Source organism: Ascaphus truei, chromosome 4, assembly GCF_040206685.1.
Source record: "Ascaphus truei isolate aAscTru1 chromosome 4, aAscTru1.hap1, whole genome shotgun sequence".
NCBI classification, from domain to species: Eukaryota; Metazoa; Chordata; class Amphibia; order Anura; family Ascaphidae; genus Ascaphus; species Ascaphus truei.
In genome coordinates this window covers 352,584,283-352,607,372 of record NC_134486.1, presented here as the reverse complement: position 1 = coordinate 352,607,372, position 23,090 = coordinate 352,584,283, and the positions used below count along the sequence as shown (strand labels likewise).

At 41.1% G+C, this 23,090-nt stretch overlaps 1 protein-coding gene across 1 annotated transcript in view; it reads right to left on the bottom strand.

The window, feature by feature from the left end:
* The window catches only part of TPO (thyroid peroxidase), a 103,049-nt gene extending 80,895 nt beyond the window's left edge, over window positions 1-22,154 (bottom strand). The window contains exon 1 of the mRNA XM_075595052.1: window positions 21,971-22,154. Within this exon, the coding sequence (XP_075451167.1) occupies window positions 21,971-22,154 (184 nt within the window). The remainder of the gene's footprint in view (window positions 1-21,970) is intronic.
* Window positions 22,155-23,090: the final 936 nt, after the last annotated feature.

Here is a 23,090-nt window from a genome sequence, read left to right as displayed (position 1 = left end):
TTCTACTTGTCGCACTGTTCTAATAAAGTCTTACATCAGACATAGCATAATAAACTGTTTTATTTGCATTTGCAACCTGCAAATTAAACAGTTTATTATGCCATAATGTCTGGTGTAAGACTTTATTAGAACAGTGCGGCAAGAAGATATCCAGATTCAAGTTTAACTACGTGGCAGAAGTGGGATCCCAGTCACTCTTCAACTGCCTGCACTTTACAAAGAAAAAGGACTCCCGCAACAATTATCTATAGGGAGTATGGTAAGATCTAAAACCTTTATCCTGGGTGTGGTTTCTTCACAAACGAGGTGTTGACGTTGACTGTGACAATCAATAATTTTTTTTGGAAAATATTTGGTTTTATTTAATTGTAATGTGTTTTATTTTTTTTTAGATTTTTTTTAGGTTGCTCATTTATTGCCATTGTGGTAATCCATGCACATATAGTGGGCATGGTTTACCACTGTGACAAGCAATGGGTTTGTTGACAAATGTTTTTGTAATTGAAATGTAATGTATTTTATTTTGTGGGTCTCTTTAATTTTTAGATTGCCTATTCATTGCCATTGTAGTAATCTATGCCCATATTGTGGGCATGGGTTTTCCACAGTGACAATCAATGGGAAGAGGGGTTTGGGGTAATTGCCCCGGGGAGGGTGGTTAGGCACATTTCGAAGAGCACAACTACTTTCTCAGGGAATGATTCTTGGTCTGTGGACCTCTATCCTGGTCTGTGGACCATATTCTGGACCATCTCTGCACCTTAACATGACTGTGGCATCTGTTACATACCCTGGGGATGTATTGGTAACATCATCAGCTGTCGCCGCCTGAGCTACACTGAGTGCTATGTAACAATTTCCAGGTCGGTGAACCTTAATTGCGGTCTGTGGACCCTGATATGGACTATTTCCACAGTTTTGCGTGATTGCAGTGTCCGCTCCATACCCTGATGACTTATTGGTGACGTCATCAGCCCTCGCCGCCTGAGTTACACTCGCTGAGTGCTACACCGGCCTTCCAGTTGAGCCCTGCTGGGGAACTCCTCATCGGGAGACAGCATCATCATCTTGGACGGAGTGTGGAATATCATCTACGTATCACCCATGGGGAACAGCTGGTGATGGGGCTGCTGTAACCTATTACAATACGCCTATTATTTGCTTTAAAGAACTGCTATTCTGTTTATGCAATTGTAGAAAAGTGAAAATGGATGCGCTAAATATTAATAGTGTTACCTCTAAATAGAGTGTAATTATATTATCATAAAATATTATACGAAGCCAAGCTAAGGCTCTTAATGTGAATAAGTGCAGCTACCTGTAGTAAGAATTGATGACTCAAAACATCAATATAGGTAATAGTGAAAAGGAGGATACGAGCGCAAGTTATCTGTACGGTGTTAGCCGAGCTTAATAATCAAAAACGAATAGACGATACCATTCTGTGGTTAACAAAATGCTTTTATTTGTGCGAGCTTTCAAGATAGATTGATGTCTTCTGCCGGCGGTGTTAAAATAAATGAAGCAAAAACGTTTTTTACTTTAAAACAGTGCATCCTAGAATGTGATCTGTGATTGAAGCCTATCCCTCCCTCCTGTGCAGTATGCAATTTTATGACTTGAGATGTTAAATGTTGGTGATGTAAAAGTGTGTGTGTGTGTAAATATACATTTATAGAGCGCCCACAGTGTATACAGCGCTTTACACAAGGTGTGTGTGGAGTGGAAGTGTATACCAATGGTAGGTTTAGAAATGTAAGAGGGTGTTGCATTACTATTAGTGTGTGTGGATACTATGTGGTTCCTATTGGTATATAGGGATATCATTACATAGTGTATTAGTAGGTGTACCGCTGGTGGTCATATATATTACCCACACCGAGAAGCCCTATGCAAGATCGCCAGGGAACTGCAACCATTCTCCAGGAAGATACAAGACTGCAACAGGTCTTCCCTGAAACACTCTTATTATCATGCAGACAACCTTATAATTGTAACAGATCAGGGGACTCGCTGTTCCCAGCGTGTCCCCGTCACCCCAGGTTCCAAAGTGCCTAGCTCTTCCACTCCCCTACGTCCCCGTTCCTCCACGGCACGGTCCACACGCCCAGGATCACACTCTGCGCACGGTACCCTCACCAAGCGTGCATGCTCACGATCGCGGGTTCCCTATCGTGGGTCACACGCTGCTCGCCGTGCCTCTGTCATCCCTGTCCATTCCCTACCTGGTTCCTCCGGTGGTGTACTCAAGCAAAACGGCTCCACATTGCTGAAACATATTCTTTGGCTCCTTTGCTCACCCAGGGCTCTGCTGATATTGAAGCGCATACACCGGCTGCATACACCGAAGTATTGGATCTCAAATGGACACACCGAAAACAAAGCTAGCTGCTGACTGATGATCTGAATAGCAGAGAAGAAGGCACCCAGCCCGTGTTTCACCAAAAGGCTTCGTCAGGGGCACGTCCATATGACGACCATTGGTAAACTATATACCCTAAGTATACAGACAGCTGCTAAAAATTAAGTCAGACATGAAAGAAAATGAGAAAACCAACAGAAACTAAAAAAGTAATAACATATTAGATACACCATTTCAAATAAACAAAAGCTACAGAAATTATGAAAAACTAAGGTCTTCATTGAGACCCTTAGGAGCTACAGTACACTATCCAAGTAGAAAATCCATCTACTCTCGTGGCGCAGGAGTTCAGCCTCCAAATTACCACCCTTACAAGGTAGAGAAACGTTCTCAATGCCCCATGCAAGTAAACTTTTAGTTGAATTAGCATGTTTAGAATTAAAATGCCTTGCAACACTTGTTAATTTTTTAGCTCTTGACAAATCTTTTACGGCATTCCTAATTTTCATGCTCTAAAACACGCACCTTCAGTTCCCATGATGTCATCCCTACATATAGGATGTTATATGGGCACGATAGTACATATATCAACCCTTTTGTATTACAGTTAAAAAAAATCTCTCACTGTAAAAGTTCTAGTTCGACTGTTATTCATGAAAGTTTTCTTTTTGGAAATTAATCCGCAGCACTTTTATTTACAACATGGAGAAGACCCCTTAGATATATTTTTTTATAAGCACTTGTTTTCAAAATGGCTATGTACAAGTTGATATCTTATATTCTTAGCCCTTCTAGCTGTCATCTGTACTCGCATACCAATAGAATTTTCCAGACTCTTTTCACTTTGAAGGATACACCAGTGATGTTGTAAAACAGCCCTGATATCATCCCATTGTTGAGAAAAAGTTGAAATAAACCTTATTTGCAAAATTGAAGTATTACTAGGGTCTTTGATTTTTGGAACTAATTGTATATTCTTATCGATATGGTTGACCCTATAGTGGGCTCTTTTAATGCATCCTTTTCTATAACCTATTTCATTAAATAATACTTATTGTTCCTTAACTCTATTCTTGTAAGCTAGAGTAGTAGAACAATATCTTTTAAGATGATAAAGCTAGCCAACCAGGATGACCGCTGTCAAAATGTAGGAGACTGTTTGTGGCTGTACTTTTACAAAATACTTTGGTTGCTATCCTAGTGCTCATAATGTTTAAAACGAGGAAAGAAACCGATGTATCCAATATTTATTGTGTCAGTTTTGTGTTAAGATTGTTACAATTGAGTATATTAATGAACTTGATACACTCGCTGATGTCTCCCTCCCACAAGAAGAAAATGTCATCGATGTATCTTATCCATAAAGGAATTTTGTTAGTGTATGACATAAATTCATCAATGAAAACATATTCCGCCTCCCACCATCCAAGAAAGAGGTTAGCATATGCTGGGGCACATTTTGCTCCCATCGCAGTACCTCTTATTTGGACATAATATTTCTTGTCGAAACAAAGTAATTATGATAAAATAAAAGGTGAGGACAGATGATTCAATCACATTGACTCTCAGTATCATGATGTTGCATACACAAAAAATACTTCACTGCTTTTAGTCAGTCATCGTGGGCTATACTGGAGTACAGGGACTCTACGTCATATGTAATGAGAAAGGTTCCTTTTCAAACCACAATATCCTGTAGTCTCAATAGGACATCTGATGTATCCCTTGCGAATGACGACAGACTTAGAACATGTGGCTGTAAAAATGAATCAATAAATCAACATATCTATAGTCAGTGGTCGACAAATCACCCAAAAATCTACTCGCTGAACCAAAAATTCTACTCGCCACTTAGCCCCGCCCCAAGCACGCCGTTAGCCCTGCCCGCAGTCCTGCTTTTTAAAAAAGAAATTGAATAAATTCCTAGTAAGAACAACATTCGTTTTTGACATAACAGTTTATTTCTTGTATTACATTTATACTTTACTTCAATTAGTCTTTCTTACATATATAGCCAGGTCCCCTCTGGCTCCCCGGTCCTCCGTTCCCCCCCCCCTTACCTCCGCTGCTGTGGGTGGTGTTGCAGGTGGCGTCGCCATTTTGTAGTTGATTGCGCGTGCGCATAACTCGCATAAGTGCAGTAGGACCACACGAGAGAGGCTAATAGGGACAGGGACTACAAGTTCCATGAGCCTCAGGGGAATGTCACATGCTGCGGCTTAGCCAATAGGGCGGCTGCATTTGCAGTTGAGGGAGACAGTTAAGATTAGGACAGTTAAAGGAGATGACAGTTATAACAGTGGAGAGACACAGTTAGCACAGTTAAAAAGGGACAGTTCCCTTTATCCCTTAAAAAGGGATTATATTATCATTATTATTTATTAGTTCAGGCAGTTAAGGGAGAGACAGTTGAGGAGTTAGAAGTCAATTATTGAGCTAGAAGATACTGAGTCAGTGTGCTTAGAGATAGGAAGGCAAAAGATTTGTGGTGGACTAGAGGCAAATACTGACCCAGAAGTACTTACCTGAATGGGAAGGGGCACTGAGGGAATTTGCCCTGAAGAGAGCAATATACAGGGAAATACACAAAAGACACAGCGCACAACGCTCATAGTGCATTAAAAATATATTATAACAATAAATCAATAAGGTGAGTATTGTGCGTACATCAATAAAATTCAAATAGGCATGTTATGGGTGAGTTACCCATACACCAACACTGTGGACCGGATCAGATGTCATCAGCAGGTACTGAAGCTGTTTTGTGATGCCAGGTTCCAAATCGATCGGTGGAGGGTCTTTTGAAGTAACCACTTCGTGGCTAAACAGTGTCCAGCATCCGCAGTTCACATAAAGACAATCCTGTCCCACGGATACACACGGTAGTTTGTAGTACTCTCTCAAACCTCCGTCGCGGCACTTCTGGGTTATGACGTCATCGCTCAAAGGCAGCGCTGCTCGCGTGACAGTCTCTCTCCGGTGGCACGATCAACCAGCATAGAAGGGGTAGATAAAGTCTCAGAACACTCATCCTTCCAACGCGTTTCGAAACCATGTAGGTTTCTTCATCAGGGATATTGAATGGTGAAACAGCCTGCATTGAAATACCCCACGCTTGTAGCCCATTGGTCCATATCATGAACGTCCCAGCCAATGGGATAGCAGCAAGGGGAGGTCAGTCCTTAAACAAAAAACTATTCAACAACAACTTTACTCATCATATACATAGAGAACACACAATTTTAAAAGGAACACGATTCTGAAACAAAAGAGAAAAAAAGGTATTAATACATCATCATATACATCTCAGTTAAAAACCAACCATGAATAAGTGCATAAAAGCACAGCCAGGATTAGATGGATTTCATGATATTGAATAAGCAGTAGAAATTTAAATGGAAGAAGCACGAACTCAATATGTACCCTGGCAAAGGGGCATAACTAAAGGAAACCTACATTATTACATCCTTTTATTAGCTAAAAGATAAAAAATATTACCATATTTCATATAATTACAAAACACAAATATATGTATAAATAAATATAATCTCCTAATTGTCCTTACAAATGGCAATATAAAACACTATTCTAAAAAGTATTATAAAAAAGTCAAGGTGATAAATGAGTTAAAAATGACCAGTAGAATCTAGATGAATCATCAATAGAGGGACCAAATATCAATACAGTATCTTCATTTAAACCTCCTGGATGCAGTGTATTTAATTTATGTATCCAGAAGGTTTCTTGTATTGACAAATCTTTAACCCTATCCCCTCCTCTACCATTCCTCTGTATATGTTTAATACCTTTAAACAGCAAAGTGGAGAGGTCCTTGTTATGGTGTAGTGCATAATGTTTAGACAAAGTATGTTGCATGTACCCAATTTTAATATTTTGCAGATGTTCTTGGATCCTTACTTTTAGTGGACGCTTCGTGCGTCCCACATATTGCAAGGCACACGGACATTCGATTATGTAGACAATATGGTCTGAATTACATAAAATAAAATCTGTAATCTCATATTCTTCTCCAGTAGAACTACATTTAAATGATTTCTTGACAGAATGCATATGTTTGCATACCGAACACTTTCCACACTTAAAATTCCCTACAGGTTTGGTATATAGCCATCGTTTCTCCCCAGTCAGATTTTCCTTAATTTTAATATCACTTGGTGATAGCATATTCTTTAATTTTTTTGCTCTCCTGTATATAAATTTAGGGGACTTTGAAATGTGGGCACCTAGTATTGGGTCATTGGAGAGGATGGCCCAATGTTTTTTCACAATATCTTCTATTTGCACTGTCAGTGAATTAAAATTGGTGATAAATGCCATGTTACACTTACACTCGTCTTTCTGTCTATAATCTTTTTCTTTTACCTTCGGTATTAGCATAGTACTCCTATCCAACTTCCTTATTTTATCCAGGTCATTCCTTAATTTATCCAGAGGGTAACCCCTTTCTAAGAATCTCAAGGTCAGTTGTTCGGCCTGTTCCTCAAAATCCCTATCCAGACTGCAATTTTTCCTTAACCTGTAAAACTGGCCACTAGGTATGTTCCTAATCCACGTTTTCTTGTGGTTACTCGTGGCCAGTAACAGGTTATTAGAATCCACATCTTAAAAATGTGTTCTTGTTATAAGCTTCCCTTCCTCGGAAGCCATCAGGCTCAAGTCTAGGAAGCTTATTTCCCTTGCATTATCCTCAATTGTAAATGTTAAGTTTTATCACCAGTGTTTTATATTGCCATTTGTAAGGACAATTAGGAGATTATATTTATTTATTCATATATTTGTGTTTTGTAATTATATGAAATATGGTAATATTTTTTATCTTTTAGCTAATAAAAGGATGTAATAATGTAGGTTTCCTTTAGTTATGCCCCTTTGCCAGGGTACATATTGAGTTCGTGCTTCTTCCATTTAAATTTCTACTGCTTATTCAATATCATGAAATCCATCTAATCCTGGCTGTGCTTTTATGCACTTATTCATGGTTGGTTTTTAACTGAGATGTATATGATGATGTATTAATACCTTTTTTTCTCTTTTGTTTTAGAATCGTGTTCCTTTTAAAATTGTGTGTTCTCTATGTATATGATGAATAAAGTTGTTGTTGAATAGTTTTTTGTAAGGACTGACCTCCCCTTGCTGCTATCCCATTGGCTGGGACATTCATGTTATGGACCAATGGGCTACAAGCGTGGGGTATTTCAATGCAGGCTGTTTCCCCATTCTTTAAACCCTGATGAAGAAACCTACATGGTTTCGAAACGCGTTGGAAGGATGAGTGTTCTGAGACTTTATCTACCCCTTCTATGCTGGTTGATCGTGCCACCGGAGAGAGACTGTCACGCGAGCAGCGCTGCCTTTGAGCGATGACGTCATAACCCAGAAGTGCCGCGACGGAGGTTTGAGAGAGTACTACAAACTACCGTGTGTATCCGTGGGACAGGATTGTCTTTATGTGAACTGCGGATGCTGGACACTGTTTAGCCACGAAGTGGTTACTTCAAAAGACCCTCCACCGAACGATTTGGAACCTGGCATCACAAAACAGCTTCAGTACCTGCTGATGACATCTGATCCAGTCCACAGTGTTGGTGTATGGGTAACTCACCCCTAACATGCCTATTTGAATTTTATTGATATACGCACAATACTCACCTTATTGATTTATTGTTATAATATATTTTTAATGCACTATGAGCGTTGTGCGCTGTGTCTTTTGTGTATTTGTCTGACGTTCTAAGGGGTGCTCTGGGCCATCCCCGGTACCACAGCTGCAGACGCTCCATCTTGCCTAAACATTAGGTCACGTATTATACTTTTTCAATTTCACTGAATTATCACTTCACGTGTGTGATTTTGTTTAATAGTTGCGCACTCTTTTCCTTCAATATACAGGGAACCTGTAGAGAGACTCACAGACACCCACTCACAGACACTCACACTCACAGACACTCACTCACAGACACACTCACAGACACACTCAAAGACACACTCGCACTCACAGACACACTCACAGACACACTCACACTCACAGACATACTCACACTCACTGGATGGGTGACTAGGTGGCTGGGTGGGTGACTGGGTGGGTCAGTGACTGACTGGGTGGGTCGGTGACTGGGTGGGTTGGGGGGTGACTGGGTGGGTGACTGGGTGACTTGGTGGTTGAGTGGGTGACTGGGTGGGTGGGTATTCATGCCTCTTTTTAATATGTTCTGAGACTCATCCTTTCACAGTCTGTATTTGCTTTAGCCTGTTTCTGTTGTAGTCCTAGTCCATTTATAAAAGGCCCTTGCCAGTAATTTGGCTTGTCCTATTCTGTTCCTGTGCCCCTGTTCCTGTGGATTCCCTGTTGCCAACCTTTGCCCATGACCTGACTATGATACTGTGCCACCAGCTTCCAACCTGTGCCCATGACTCAACTATGATACTTCCCATCTGCCCTGAACCTGCCTGTGATCCCTACTATGCCTTTGCCTTCTCCCTACTGTTCGGGCTACTGAGGGCCATCCCACATCTGGAGTCCTGCCACAAGCCAACATGTGGATGTAATGTGACCCAAGGGAAGTATTAAAATAGGATTGGTCTCCATCTGCAGTATGCGCAGGGCCACCAACAGAAATCTTCGGACCCAGGACAAATGAAAGGAGCAGAGCCCCTCCCCTATTCCCTTTATTAACACTCCCCCCAGTGCACTGGGGGTTCCTGAGAGGGGGGGGGGGAGGAATGAGATATGGATCTCAGGGGTTGGGAATGGGAAGGATCTAAGACCCAGTGGGGCTTGTTATGGACTTTGGGGAGGGAAAGAGAAAGGGGAGAGATTGAGAGGGAGGAGAAAGAGGATGGGGAAATAGAAAAGAGAGGGAGAGAGACAGGAGGAGAGAAAGATTCATGAGATTAAGGGTAGAGATAGAGGAATAAGGGAGGAGGAGAGGGGGAGAGAGGGGAATAAGGGAGAAAGACGGGGGAAGGAAAAAGGAGATAGAGAGAAAATGGATCAGAGAGAGTGGGAAAGAGAGTAAGGGTGGAGAGAGGGTGGAATGGGGAAAAAGAGGGGGAAGAGATACAAAGCAGAGGGGACAAGAGATGGAGTGGGGGAAGAGGGAGGAAAGAGTGAGAGGCTGATATAGATCAGAGTAGAGAGACAGAGGGAGGGGGATTGGGAGGGAGATGGGGAGGGAGTGGGGGAGGCAGATAGGTGGGGAAATGGGGGGGGGGGAGAGGGAGGAGAAGAGGGGCCTATTAGAGGCCTGTGAAGGGGTCCTGCAGAGCTGCTTGCTGAAGGGTGCCCACAGTGGTACCTGTCAGGGGAGCCTCTCTTCCACCTATCTGCAGGATGCTGCCTTAAATATGTACCTTCAATGACACCTTCCAACAGCCCCCTCAGTACCACCTTCAAGGAGGCCTTCTTTGTGGGGTTTCCCGGCAGGGGGCCCAGGCCTCTATACTCACCGGGCCTGGGACAATAGTCCCAACTGTCCCCTTTATCAGTCGCCCTGAATATGCACACAGAGACTATATTCTTTCATCTACAGTATGACCACATATTTTTTAGTTGTTAATGTATGTACAGTTAAACTGTAGAAGATCATTTAATGTTGTGCAACAAATGTACCCTTACGCTTTAAATGTGATCAAATTGAACATTTGTACAGACCTGTACTGTATGCGAGTCTGTTTTATGCCAGCAGGGTGAGGTGACAGGAATGAATTATCCTAATTCAAACAAGAAGACTGGGGACTGTTAGTGTGCTACAGTACTAATATCCTACACATTATTATTTATGTTAGAAGTTTTAACTAAATGTTTTTCTAAACATCCCTTTATTTCCTGATTTCATACTTCTTGCATGTACACTGCAGTAGATGTACAGATGTAGCAAGATTAACTGTCCCGAGCGCCGCAGGTGAAAAAGCAAATACTCCTTGATAAAGCACCCAAAAGGTGCGAAATGCTTTGGAGGGATCCTAGACCTTTTTTTGTGATGGAACAATAAATATATTTTTTACTATCATCCTGCCTGGCTCCCTTGGCTGTGCGCTGCTTATTTTTTTACTTTTCATCTGGATTTTCTCATCTGCGGCTTGTCACGCCTTACCAAAGAAATTCTAGGATTGCGTAAAAACTTTGCATCATTTATGGAGAAGAAAATCTACTAATACAAAAAGTGAGAACTTTGACTTATTGAAGATTGTCATTTACCTTTACCTTCACCTCCAATGAGGTTGCAGCACTGTGGGAAACCATTATTTCTGTAACCTCCAGGAGGTTTCATTCTCAAGATCACTCACTCATTTAATCTAATACCCACTCCATGCATGAGTTTTCCTTGTGTATAGATATTAATATTATCAAATCCGGAACTGTTTGAGCACCTATTTCTTTTTCTGTTGCTGAAAAAGCAAATGCCCAAGGCTCTGGGGACAGGTTCTGCCGGGATCATTCTGTGGGGGGTCCATGCTTCTTGATCTGACCCCCCGCAGCATTAATCCATCTGGACCGATATCGTCACAGTCACAAGACAGCGGGCAGCCTCAGCAGAGCAAACAGCAAGTCTTGCTACATCTGTATATAATGAAAGACCACGATTAAATTGTTCAAACCTTGTAGAGTTGCTAACATTATTAAAATAAAATGCACTATAACTGACACAGTGGATCATGTGTTGGTTAATAGAGATTGGCAAACTTGTTAGGGCATAAAAAATCACTATCTGGAAACTATAAAAATTTTTTACTAAAATTCAGATTTTATTACATTGCTCTCTTACTGTAGTTGCAATGAAATATTAAAACATAGTTGACATCCTCTAACATTGCCTTAAGCACTGTCTTTCTTTGAAGATGCAAAATGTGTTGCTTCTAAAATAAAACTAATGAGAAATTAACTTTGCTATCGACTTTTGAGCTTATATCAGATGTATCTGTTCCAATTTATTAAAATGCTTTGCATATGCTATTTTGTGAAATGAGGCAATTAATTTTAAATCTCTCATTAATTCATGGTGAATGTTAGCTTCCTTAGGGTAACTAATGCTTGTATTGCAAAAGTGGATGCATTTGACGTAAGACGAGTAGTTCTTTCTAAACACTGTTATGTTTCAGTGCTTTGATTTGTACAGTCTACTTCTGTACCAAGGTCAAGGACTTTTATAAGTACAACTTCTTATACTGTTGAAAGCATGTCGTATAAATGAGTAAAACTAAGAAAAACAAAGACTCAGTAAGGAAAATTAACGTGATGGGTCAGTTCCTCCAGGAAGCTTATGATAAAAGCACAGCAAAGCAAAGTGCTCGGAAATATCACCATTAAGTTTTTTTTTAATTATCTTAAATTCATAATACAAAGTTCTAATTGTGCATTGGATGCTTTAATTCTTAATTCTGTAGCACAAGTGCACTGACACTTCCCCTTTTCTCATGCCATGTATATGTATGTATGTATGTATGTATGTCTTTATTTACATAGCGCCATTTATGTACATAGTGCTTCACAGTTATAAACATGTGACAATCATATAAGTAACAAATAATACAAATGACAGATCATGGGAATAAGTGCTTCAGACATAAAAGTAACGTTTCGGAAGAGGAGTCCCTAATTCGAAGAGCTTACAATCTTATTGGTCGGTAGGAAGAATGTACAGAGACAGTAGGAGGGCATTCTGGTAAGTGCGTCTGCAGGGGACCAAGCTTTAAATATCATGTGTATAGTATTAGCCACAGTGCTACTCATATGTTTCTTTAAGCAAGTGTGCCTTAAGTTGGATAGAGAGGGTGTTAGTCGGGTATTGAGGGGAAGGGCATTCAAGAGGTGTGAAAGGTTTAAGTGAGAAAGGTTTAAGGCGGGAGAGGGCTTTAGATACAAAGGGGGTAGAGAGAAGGCATCCTTTAGCAGAACGCAAGAGTCGGGATGGTTCATAACGAGAAATTAGTCCTGAGGTGAGATGGCGGAAGGAGAAGTGGCAGCTGAGGGTGGTTTGAGTAGAGAGTCAAAGACAGAGAAGAGTTGGCGTGGGTTAGACTTGTGCGTGTTGATTAGTGAAGAATAGTAGGTTTGTTTAGCCTGAGAGAGGGCAGAGTTGAAACAGGATAGCATAAATTTGTAGTGAAGGAAGTCTGCGAGAGTGTGAGATTTCCTCCAGAGGCGTTCAGAGGAACGAGTGGAGGACTGCAGCATGCGTGTGTTGGGATTTAGCCAGGGTATGGAGTTAGAAGGGCGAGGATGGCAGAGAGAAAGCGGGGCATGCAGATCAAGAGAGGAAGATAAGGCAGAGTTGTAGTTCCTGACCCGGTTGCAAGGATCTGGAGCAGAACTGAGAGAGGAGAGGGAGGAGCGTAAAGTGGAATCAAATGCTGGTAGGGTAATAGAGCGCAGGTTTCTGCAGAAACGAGGGGTAGATAGAGATGGAGAAGGGGAGAAGCGAGAGAGATAAAATGAGATGAGGTGATGGTCAGAGAGAAGAAAGGGGGAAATGGAGAAATCAGAGAGAGAAAAGGTTTTTGGTGAAAAGCAGGTCTAGGTAGTGTCCATCCTTGTGGGTGCTGTCTGCAGTCCACTGTTGAAGGCCAAATGAAAAGATTAGAGATAGAAAGCGGGAAGCCCAAGGGAGACAGAGGTCACCAATGTGGCAGTTGACGTTCCCAAGGAGAAGAACAGGAGAGTCTGAGGAGAGAAAGAAAGAGAGCCATGATTCAAAGTGAGAGAGAAAGGCAGAAGGGGGATGAGTAGCGGTAGATGGGCGATAGATGACCACCACGTGGACAGGGAGAGAAGATGGAATGGAATGAATATGGTCTATTATTGTATAAAGTGAGGTGACGTCTGCTGTGCACCATATATAATTATCTTTCCACTCTAAATTTTCTAAAGTATTAATGACTTCAGTAGAGTCCTTCAAATATGAAGGTAATGTAATTACAAATTCTTTAAGGAAGATATCTATATTATGTGACAAATTTGAAGTTGAAGAATTTATTCTGGAAATTATAGGCGACCCGGAGGTCTGTCCATATCCTGGTGCACTTTTGGCAGAAAATAAAAAATGGGGATATTGGGAAATGTATTATAGAAAAATTGAAATTCACTATCAAAAATGTTTAGTGGGGTCGTTGGGTAGGATGGAGTAAGTATTTCTATCACGAAGAATTCTAAGTGACTCCTCCAAGTAATACTCTCTACTCATTATCACCGTTCCCCCTCCTTTATCAGCCGCTTTAATCACTAGATTTTTATCATCCGCTAATTTGTTCATTGCATCATGGAAACGGCACATAGATGATATTCTCTTTATTTGGGACTGTACAGCTGAAAAGCTTGAAGAATTCATCTTGTATCTTAATAACAACAAATTAAATTTAAAGTTTACATATAAGTATGACTGTTCAAGCATAGATTTCTTAGATCTCGTTCTTTATGTGGATAAAAATAAAATTTTAAGTAAAACTTTTTTTAAGCAGGTCGACTGCAATAATTATATTTTAAAGAACAGTTGCCATCATCCACAATGGACCTCTAATATCCCTTAAGGGCAATTTAGAAGAGTCCGCAAGAACTGTTCGGATCCTGAGATTTTTTAATCTCAGTCCGCTGTACTTGAACGGAAATTTATAGAAAGAGACAATCCTTGAGGTAGCAGATGCAAAAAGGAGAGCAAAAGAAATAGAAAGAAGCCTTTTATTAAAATCTAATCATAAGAAAGAAGCGAAAGCTAATTTTATTCTTTTTATTACGTAATTTAATAGCAAACATTTTACAATTAATAAAATATTAAATAAACACTGGCACATTTTAAAAAGTGATCAAATATTAAAAGATTTTTTACCAGACCAAGCACAAATAGTGTACACAAAATCAAGGAATATTAAGGATAAAATAGCTCCAAGTTTGTTGAGACCTACTACAGCCGATAACACATGGCTGGGGGATAAACCTAAGGGTTTCTATAAGTGCTCAAACTGTAAAGCTTGCAAATTCGGTAAGAGCAAAACCGATTGTTTCTCATCCAATGTAACAAATGAAGTTTTTAAAATTAAACATTTTATTCACTTTAAGAGCTCCTCAGTTATTTATCTACTCCAGTGTCCCTGTGGATTACAATATGTAGGTCATACCATCAGACCTCTCTGCGTAAGAATTTTGGAGCATATTCGAAACATTACTATTGGACTAGAAAGCCACAATGTTTCATTGCACTTTAAGAAGTTCCATGATTCAAACCCAGTGGGCCTTAGTTATCAAGGCATTGATTTAGTTAACAAAAATGGAAAAAAGGCAGCGCACTGCTAAAAAGCAGGAGGAGGCTCACAAGTCAAATAAAAGTTATTTATTCAATGAATGGATCATGGCTGACCCCTAGAAAAGCAGCAATACAATGCACCTACGCGTTTCGGGCCGTGTGCCCTTTATCAAGGTGTAAATTACTTACAAAGCAATCGACATATAAATACACTGTAAAGAATCGGGGAGCGCGTCCCCTACGGTGCACTACCTCCTTACCTGATGTCTTGCGCAACCCGCTGTCCTTACAGGGCGCGCTTACTCCCACAGGAGCGTATCTGATGTTGCACAGTCTGGCTCCACCCCCAGCTTGCGATGTGCACCAATGTTGTGCGACGCACACACGTGACGCTTGTGCACCGCTCCCAAGCTGCATGTCAGTTCTCTTTATTATGCCCACCTGTCACCTGTGTCTCTCCTCCTATCCGTGCCTCTGCGGAGGCTGTGCCTCCACTCCGCCCCCCACTCTTATTGGTCATGCTCTCCCATATATGCTCAGCTGTGCCGTTAGCTCTTTGGTTGAGCATAGTTCCAGTTAGCGCTGTTCTCCCACTTCCTAGTTCCTTGTCCTGCTTTGCCTTATCTCCTAGCTCCTTGTTTCAGATTGACCTCCTGTGTACCGACACGGCTATTACTTTGGACTCTGTACTTCTGGCTTACCAACCTGGCTTACCTGCGACCTTCCGCATATCTCCCATCCTAACCAACGGCTAAATGGACTCTGACCATTCTACCGACTCCTACCTCAGACCACGGCAAGTACCTAACCCTTCCACTCTCTCCAATCCTGACCTGGCTGCCTGACCATCCACACTCCAGATGTTCCCCCGTGGCTGTGGGTGGTGTTTATACCCATTCCCACCTCAGTACCGGGGTCCCGCATTGTTTGTGGTGAGCACAGCGTTACAGTATGCACAGCCCGACAAACGTGGGCCCCACTGAGGTGTGTCGGGCCCTGTCCTCAGTTGTGGACAGATGTTCCCAACTAGAGACTCGTGTTGCTTCCCTTGCACAATCCGTTGGGGCCCAAATTTGCAACACCAGCAGGCCAGTTCTCTGAGACCCGCGTCCCCTTTCTTGTCGTCTCCAGATACCCATCCTTCTGCTGAACCCTGTCTGCCTACTCCTAATCGCTACTCTGGTGATCCTCATGGGTGTCGGGGTTTCCATAACCAATGGGCTATTCAATTCGAGTTAACACATTCTCGCTTCCTCTCTGCAAGATCTAAGGTGGCATACATAATCAGTCTACTTTCTGGAGACGCACTGGCATGGGTTTCCCCCATCTGGGAACGGAGACCAGAGCTGACACAGAATCTCGACCACTTCACTGTGGATCTCAGACGTGTCTTTGACACTCCAGGTCATAAGGTGACTGCTGCATCTTCTCTATTTCACCTTTCCCTGGGTTCATGCCCAGTCGCTCGTTACGCTCTGGAATTTCGTACCATAGCAGCTGCCATGGTTACAGCAACATAATCCGCAACTTTATTGGACTGATAAAGAACCCATTCAACGGAGTCCCCATTGCATCAAGACTTGCTTAAACTCTACTCAACAGATCTCAACAGATCTTCAGCCAAATTACTCCCAAAGAGGATAAGAGTGTTCTACCCAAAGTCTATGCTGAATTCAAGGATGTGTTCGATAAGGTACAATCCGAAGTTCTTCCTCCTCATCGCCCTTTTCGACTGTCCTATTGATCTCTTGCCAGGTTCCTTCTTACCAAGAGGTAAATCTTATCCCCTGTCTCTACCTGAAACCAAAGCCATGTGGGACACACTGGGATGACAGCAGACTACCCCATGAGAGCCACAGATGTCACACCACAGCAGAAGATTCGTACTGCTAACATTCTTTTTGACTTGGCATTTGTCCCTGTGTCCTAATCACTGTCTCTTGTTCAGCCTTAAGCTTATTCAATTTACTGTGCAAAATATTTTTGTGCCATGCTTTAAGTGATTAGTTAGGTGCTATTGAGCACAGGATCTTGCAGTATTATCAGTCTTCACATATATGCCTATTGTTAATCTGTTTAGAGAGTCTATATGCCTAGCTATATTTTTCGCACTATTAATGTTCATGTACCTATAGGATAGACTTATTGCTAATAGACAGACCAACTATTTTGGTTTATCAGTTCATTATTCATCCTTATTCATTTGGTGAGAGGTAGTAGGTTGAAGGTGTGTAAACTAGGGAAGTACCATAGGCTGTTTTCAGTCTGGGGGGAACGGGCTTGATTAAGGGGCATTTGGCTCAGAAACGTCGCCCCCTACATTTTTATCGCCTTAAACTTTACGTGTATTGTACGTTGTTCACCTTCCTTTTGTTTTTTGTTTTTTGTGTTTCACCCCCTTGTTCCCCTTCCTCCCCTCCTCTCCCTCTGTACTGTTTTTCTCCACAAGATGTACTCTCCAGACCCTATGCCAGGGCTGATTTTGTAGCTGCTATTACATTCAATATATTGATCCTCTTGTTGACAGATTTTGTCTTTATTCCTTTATTATGTGCTGGGGACCCCTGTATATATTACTGACTTGCTTGGGGGTTAGAGGTTACCCCTTGTTCCCGTGCACCCTATCATTTACTTTCCATACGGACTTGGTTGTGGAGTGCTACCTAACACACATACTTTTTGTATATCATTGTGTATTTATCACAGCTTGACCTGTACAATGCACCATACAGACACAGATCATACTTTATTTCAGATTCTATTCACTTTTTATTAACACATAATTATTTTTTGTTTGATGGTGTTCACTATCTCCAAACACGTGGAACAGCTATGGGTACCAGATTTGCCCCATCCTATGCAAATTTATTCATGGGATGGTGGGAATCGTTCCACGTGTTTGGAGATAGGAACCCATTTAGGGATCACATTATTTTTTATCGTTGCTTTATTGACGATCTTATTTTTATTTGGGAGGGTGATGTCACTACACTTTTATTGTTTACAGAATCACTCTCACAAATGATTATGGTCTTAAATTCACATACACCTATGATTATTAGAATCTAAAATATTTGGATCTGTTACTTTATATTGATCTTTCTTTGAATATACATACAGACATCTTCCGAAAAGAAAACACGAAATACATATTTGAGAGCGGACAGCTGGCAGCCTAGGAATTTTATTAAAGGAATACCAAAAGGGCAATTTATGACGGTGAAGCGAAATTGTTCCCAAGATGAAGATGTCCATAGACAATCAAATGATCTACACAATAGTTTCTTGCCAGGGGTTACGGCCCCATGATTTAATACAAGCACGTGGGGAGGTGGAGGAAATGGACAGAAATCAGTTATTAAACAGGAAGCCTAAGAATGTCTCAAAATGTGAGTGTCCACTTTTGTTACACAATTTAGTCAGCTGGCAAAGGACATCAGGTTAATCCTGGAGAAACACTGGGATATCCTGCGCCTGGATCCTGTCTTGGGGCAGGATTCACCATCAAACCCCAAAATTGTGTTCAGAAAGGCCAAAATTATCTTGAATTCCCTTTCACCCAGTTTATTCACATCACATACTGATAGATCTAGACAGGTGACCAAGGGATCATACAGATGTGGTTCCTGTAAAATTTGTAATCTGATGGTACCGTCTAAGACTTTTGAAAATACAGTCACCAAGGAAGTGTTCCATATACAGAGCTTCATTAATTGTAAAACTGTATATGTTATTTACAGTACCTCCTCACCTGCGGCTGTGGGAAACAGTAGGTGGGATGGACCACGAGGTGTCTTGGAACATGTCAGACTTATTAAACATACTGTAAGGACATCGTTCACCCGGTCCCACTGCACTGTACCCACAGCAACAGGGGGGACAGTAGATATCTGCAATTCTGTGGAATTGAGTTTATCTCTCCCGATGTGAGAGGCGGTAATCAGATCAAGATGCTCGACCAGAGGGAGGCCTACTGGATCTTTATTCTGAAGACCCAGGTCCCAATCGGTTTCAATACTGATTGGGATCTTGGACATTTTTTTCTGATCCAGTGGTCTTCCCTCTGTTCTCGCCGTTCTACTCTGTTTTGTCTGGTTGCATTGTTTTTAATTTATTGTCCCTGCAGGCATCTAGGGCTATAAAAGTGAGCGTGAGTCTGATTTCTCATTATGATAGTATTCATTTTGGGGATTGTGTCTCATATCTCACACTCTGGACCAACGATCCTATTGATATACTTGAGGACTCTGGAGTATATGAGCTTATGGAATATTACCCTCTCCTTAAGTATGATCTGTGTCTGTATGGTGCATTATACATGCCAAGCTGTGATAAATACACTTAATGATATATAACTAATGATAAATACATTTGGAATCTTTACTAATACTGTACCTTTAGATATGGTGCATTGTTTAGGTTATGTTGGTATAAAGACACCTAGTGAAAAATAAATCTGAAGTTCTTGTTATTAGTGTGCCTTCATCAATATGCTGACATCCTCCCTCCCCCTTCTTCACTGAGAGTACAGATAATAATGTTCTCTTGATTAAAAATTTAAATATTTTTAATTTATGTATGTCTATATATTTAAAATAATTAATGTATTTCATGTTTAGAGTTAGTTTATGTAGATATAGGATAGTGTATATATGAATTCTTATATGTTTTGAGATATTTCTTCTGATTGTATTTTTTTGTATACATACAGTATACAGTATGTGTTTCTGTACCTTATTTTTTATTATTTTTTTAAGGTGATTGTGCTGGAAGGGGATGGAGGATGTTATGGTATCATCATTAATGTGTTTGTTTTTAAATTATGTTTATGTTTTCTTTTCTTTTGTTTTTTTTTAGTCATCTTTGGTTTGGTAAAGATTATTTTTGTAATTTTTGGGTGACTGAGTCAGTTTTTACGTTTTGTGGGCTGAGTGACTGACGTCACAGCTCTCCTATTATTAGTATTGCAGAGGATTGTCTGTTTGGATGTGCTATTTATAAAGCTTTTCCTATTGAGATCTGGATTAGCCAATCAGAGGATATGTCAATAGGGAATGCATTTGTATTCAAGACTGAACACCTCTACTGATGTTTATAGGCGTTTGTATGGTCTCAATAAAGTTTTTATATTGATGTGACATGCTGCCCTATCACAGCCTCTGCACAAAGGAGCGCTAAGTGGATTGGATACTGAGCTGTGATGTCACTCACTGGCGCGATCGGGATGTGTATTTATATGCTGGTTGCTTTGTAAGTTATTTACACCTTGGTAAAGGGGTAATGGCCTGAAATGCGTAGGTGCATTGTATTGCTGCTTTTCTAGGGATCAGCCATGATCCATTTATTGAATAAATACATTTTATTTTTCTTGTGAGCCTTCTCCTGCTTTTTAGCAGTGCACTGTCTTTTTTCCATTTTTGTTTGTTCATCCTGCTGGGCAGATCAGCACACCGTTTTTAACCCGCGACCAGGACCACACTGAAGGACGTTGGAACTAAACAGTGTGATATTCCTGTTTTCTTATGCTCCATGTCAGCTTTATATGGGACAATCTTTGTACTTCAAGATGTGTACCAGTGAACACTAGGTACTAGTCCCTTATCCCTGGTAAGGGAAGCTGCACTATCAGTATATTTATCATACAGTGGAGTGGTCCTAGTGGATGATTATATATATTATATGGATACAATTAACCTTTGAAGCACCGGCCACCTATATTTCATTGACAGTTACCCTGCACTGGAGAGGTAGAAATCATATATAGGAGGTCTCTCAAAAAGAGACCTTCTGAATACATAAATTGAGAACACTTAGACCTTGGGGCTTAAATATAGATATTGATCTGGTTTTCTTTTTTAATTCATTTGAATTATTTCATTTAATTTTTGATTAGTTATGTTACTGTGCATTTTATTTTTTTTATTTTCTATTTTATGTATTTTTTTCTGGGGTATTTATTGGTATTTTTTATTGATAATTTATCCTAATGTGTATATATACTGTACAGGTTTTTGTTTTTGTTGACTAATGGTTATCTGTTTCCATCTAGATCAATCCTCCTCCATTTATTCAATTCCATTCCATTTTTATGTATGTCACTATGTATTTTATTATGTTTCTATAGATTTTAGTGTCCGTTTAAATAGTGAGGCTTTTCTGTATGTATTACTATGTGTTAGCCAATTACGTGATGTACTGCCCCTTTTGCGCCATAATGTCGACGTTTCTAGGGACTATTTAACTGGGACTGGCTTGTCACATATTCATACATCCCTGAAGAATTGTTCATATCCGGATGAATAGTTGTACCCGGATGAAATGCATAGGGTTATTTGTTTTACCCCGTGGACTACTGCCATTTCTGAATCCTGTTGAGGTGCTGCTGTGGATCGTTTGTGGATGTCCTGTGAAGCTAAGGGGTCCGCCGCTTGCCTGCCCATATCCCCGCCGTCGCTGTGAGTCTCTGATCGGTGGAGAGTGCCTGTGACGTCACCCAGCACTCGAACATGGAAGTGAGTGCTTTGGAGGACATGCTGTCTCGTTCACTATACAGCATAACTGCATTCAAAACTACAGGACCCAGAGTGGTCAATCTGCCTGTTTTAATCCATGAGCATGTGAGTGTAATGAGCTCTATGCTCTAGAGTTGTTTATTGTATTAAATTGTGTTGCACTATATCTCTCTTCTCTCTTTTGCAAACTGAAAATTGGGAATACTAGCTGCATTTTACCAGCTTCCTACCTGATTGACAACGTACCACATTTGAGAGGAGTTCTTGCGCTTTGTGTGTTTTTTGGTGATTTTTCTCTTGAGGGATTACAAAATTCCTCACGCCAGCTGCATTTCCTCTTGGTGATATTTATCGGTATATTTTTTAATATTTATTCCCCATTAAGTATTTGATTTGGGTTTGAGCTCAAACTTTCTGTATCAGTAATGCTGGACTCTGCCTTTATTGCGATAATGCTGGACACCAGGCAATTGCTTGCCCCCAGAATTCGGGAAACGTCAAGTTTCCAGTGACAGAAGGGAGGATCACACTGGGAACATTAACTACTTCTCCTCCCAAGATGCCGACTAGGCTTTTGATACCGTCACCCTAACCGGTGACACCTTCAAGGCCACAACTCGGGCCTTTCTGGACTCTGGGTCAGGGGGAAATTTCATGGACCAGGGGTTTGCTGAAAGAAACAAATCCTTTTGGCACATAAAAGTCAACCGCTAGGGCTTGAGGCGATTGACGGTCGACACTTACAACCCACCTGTATGTGTCTTCAAACTATCCCTTTCCACTTACAGACAGGAGAGGTCCACACCGAAAGGATCCAATTTGATGTAATTTTTTCTCCTAACATCGGCATCCTCCTGGACCTCCCATGACTTCAACTACATAACCCTCGGATCGACTGGACAGAAGAGCAGCCTTCTCAATGGAGTTCACACTGCCGACACAACTGCTCTGTGCCATCCAAAGGTCTACGTGGGGTTTCAATACCAGAGCAGGTAACTTCTCATCTGCCTCAAATCTACTCTGCATTTCAGGAAATATTCAGCAAGGCTCAATCTGAGGTGTTTCCACCCCACTATTCATTCGACTGCCCTATCGACCTTCTATCCGGCTCATTGCCCCCGCGAGGATGTTCTATCCCACTGTCACCTCCAGAGACCAAGACCATGAAGGACTACATCCAAGATAACCTGCAAAGGGTCTTCATCTGGAAGTCTTCGTCTCCTGCAGGTGTGGGGTTCTTCTTTGTAAAGAAAAAGGATGGATCCCTCAGACCATGTATTGATTAATGGGACTTAATAAAATCACAATCAAGAACCGCTACTCCTTACCTCTCATCATCAAACTCTTTGATAGACTACAGGGTTCCACCATTTTTACTAAACTGGACTTACGAGGAAAAGGGAGACCAAAAAGCGCACCAGCACAAACGGAGCAGGAAGAACCCAGGACAAAAAAATGATTAAAAGGGCACTTTAATGTGACAAAAGACCCACCCAATGCATTTCGAACGTCGCACATTAAAGTGCCCTTTTAATCATTTTTTTGTCCTGGGTTCTTCCTGCTCCGTTTGTGCTGGTGCGCTTTTTGGTCTCCCTTTTCCCTGTATTGCATTGAGTAGCTGCACAGCCTGCCTGCCTGCCCTACCAGGATGTGAGTACTTGTATATTTTTCAGGGGAACCTGCAAATGAGACTGATGGTGAGTGGGTTGCACCACACACCACCTGTCTTCAGGAGGATAGTACCCATTATATGACACAATAGGTACTACATCAATTGTTAGTACCCTGGTACAGTGGTCTGGCTTATTATCATTTTGAGATATACCTGCATTTGAGCGCTTCAGCTATTTTCCATATGGACTTACGAGGAGCCTACAATCTTGTAAGAATCCGACAGGGGGGTGAGTGGAAAATAGCGTTTAATACCCGGGATGGACATTACGAATACCTTGTCATGCCTTT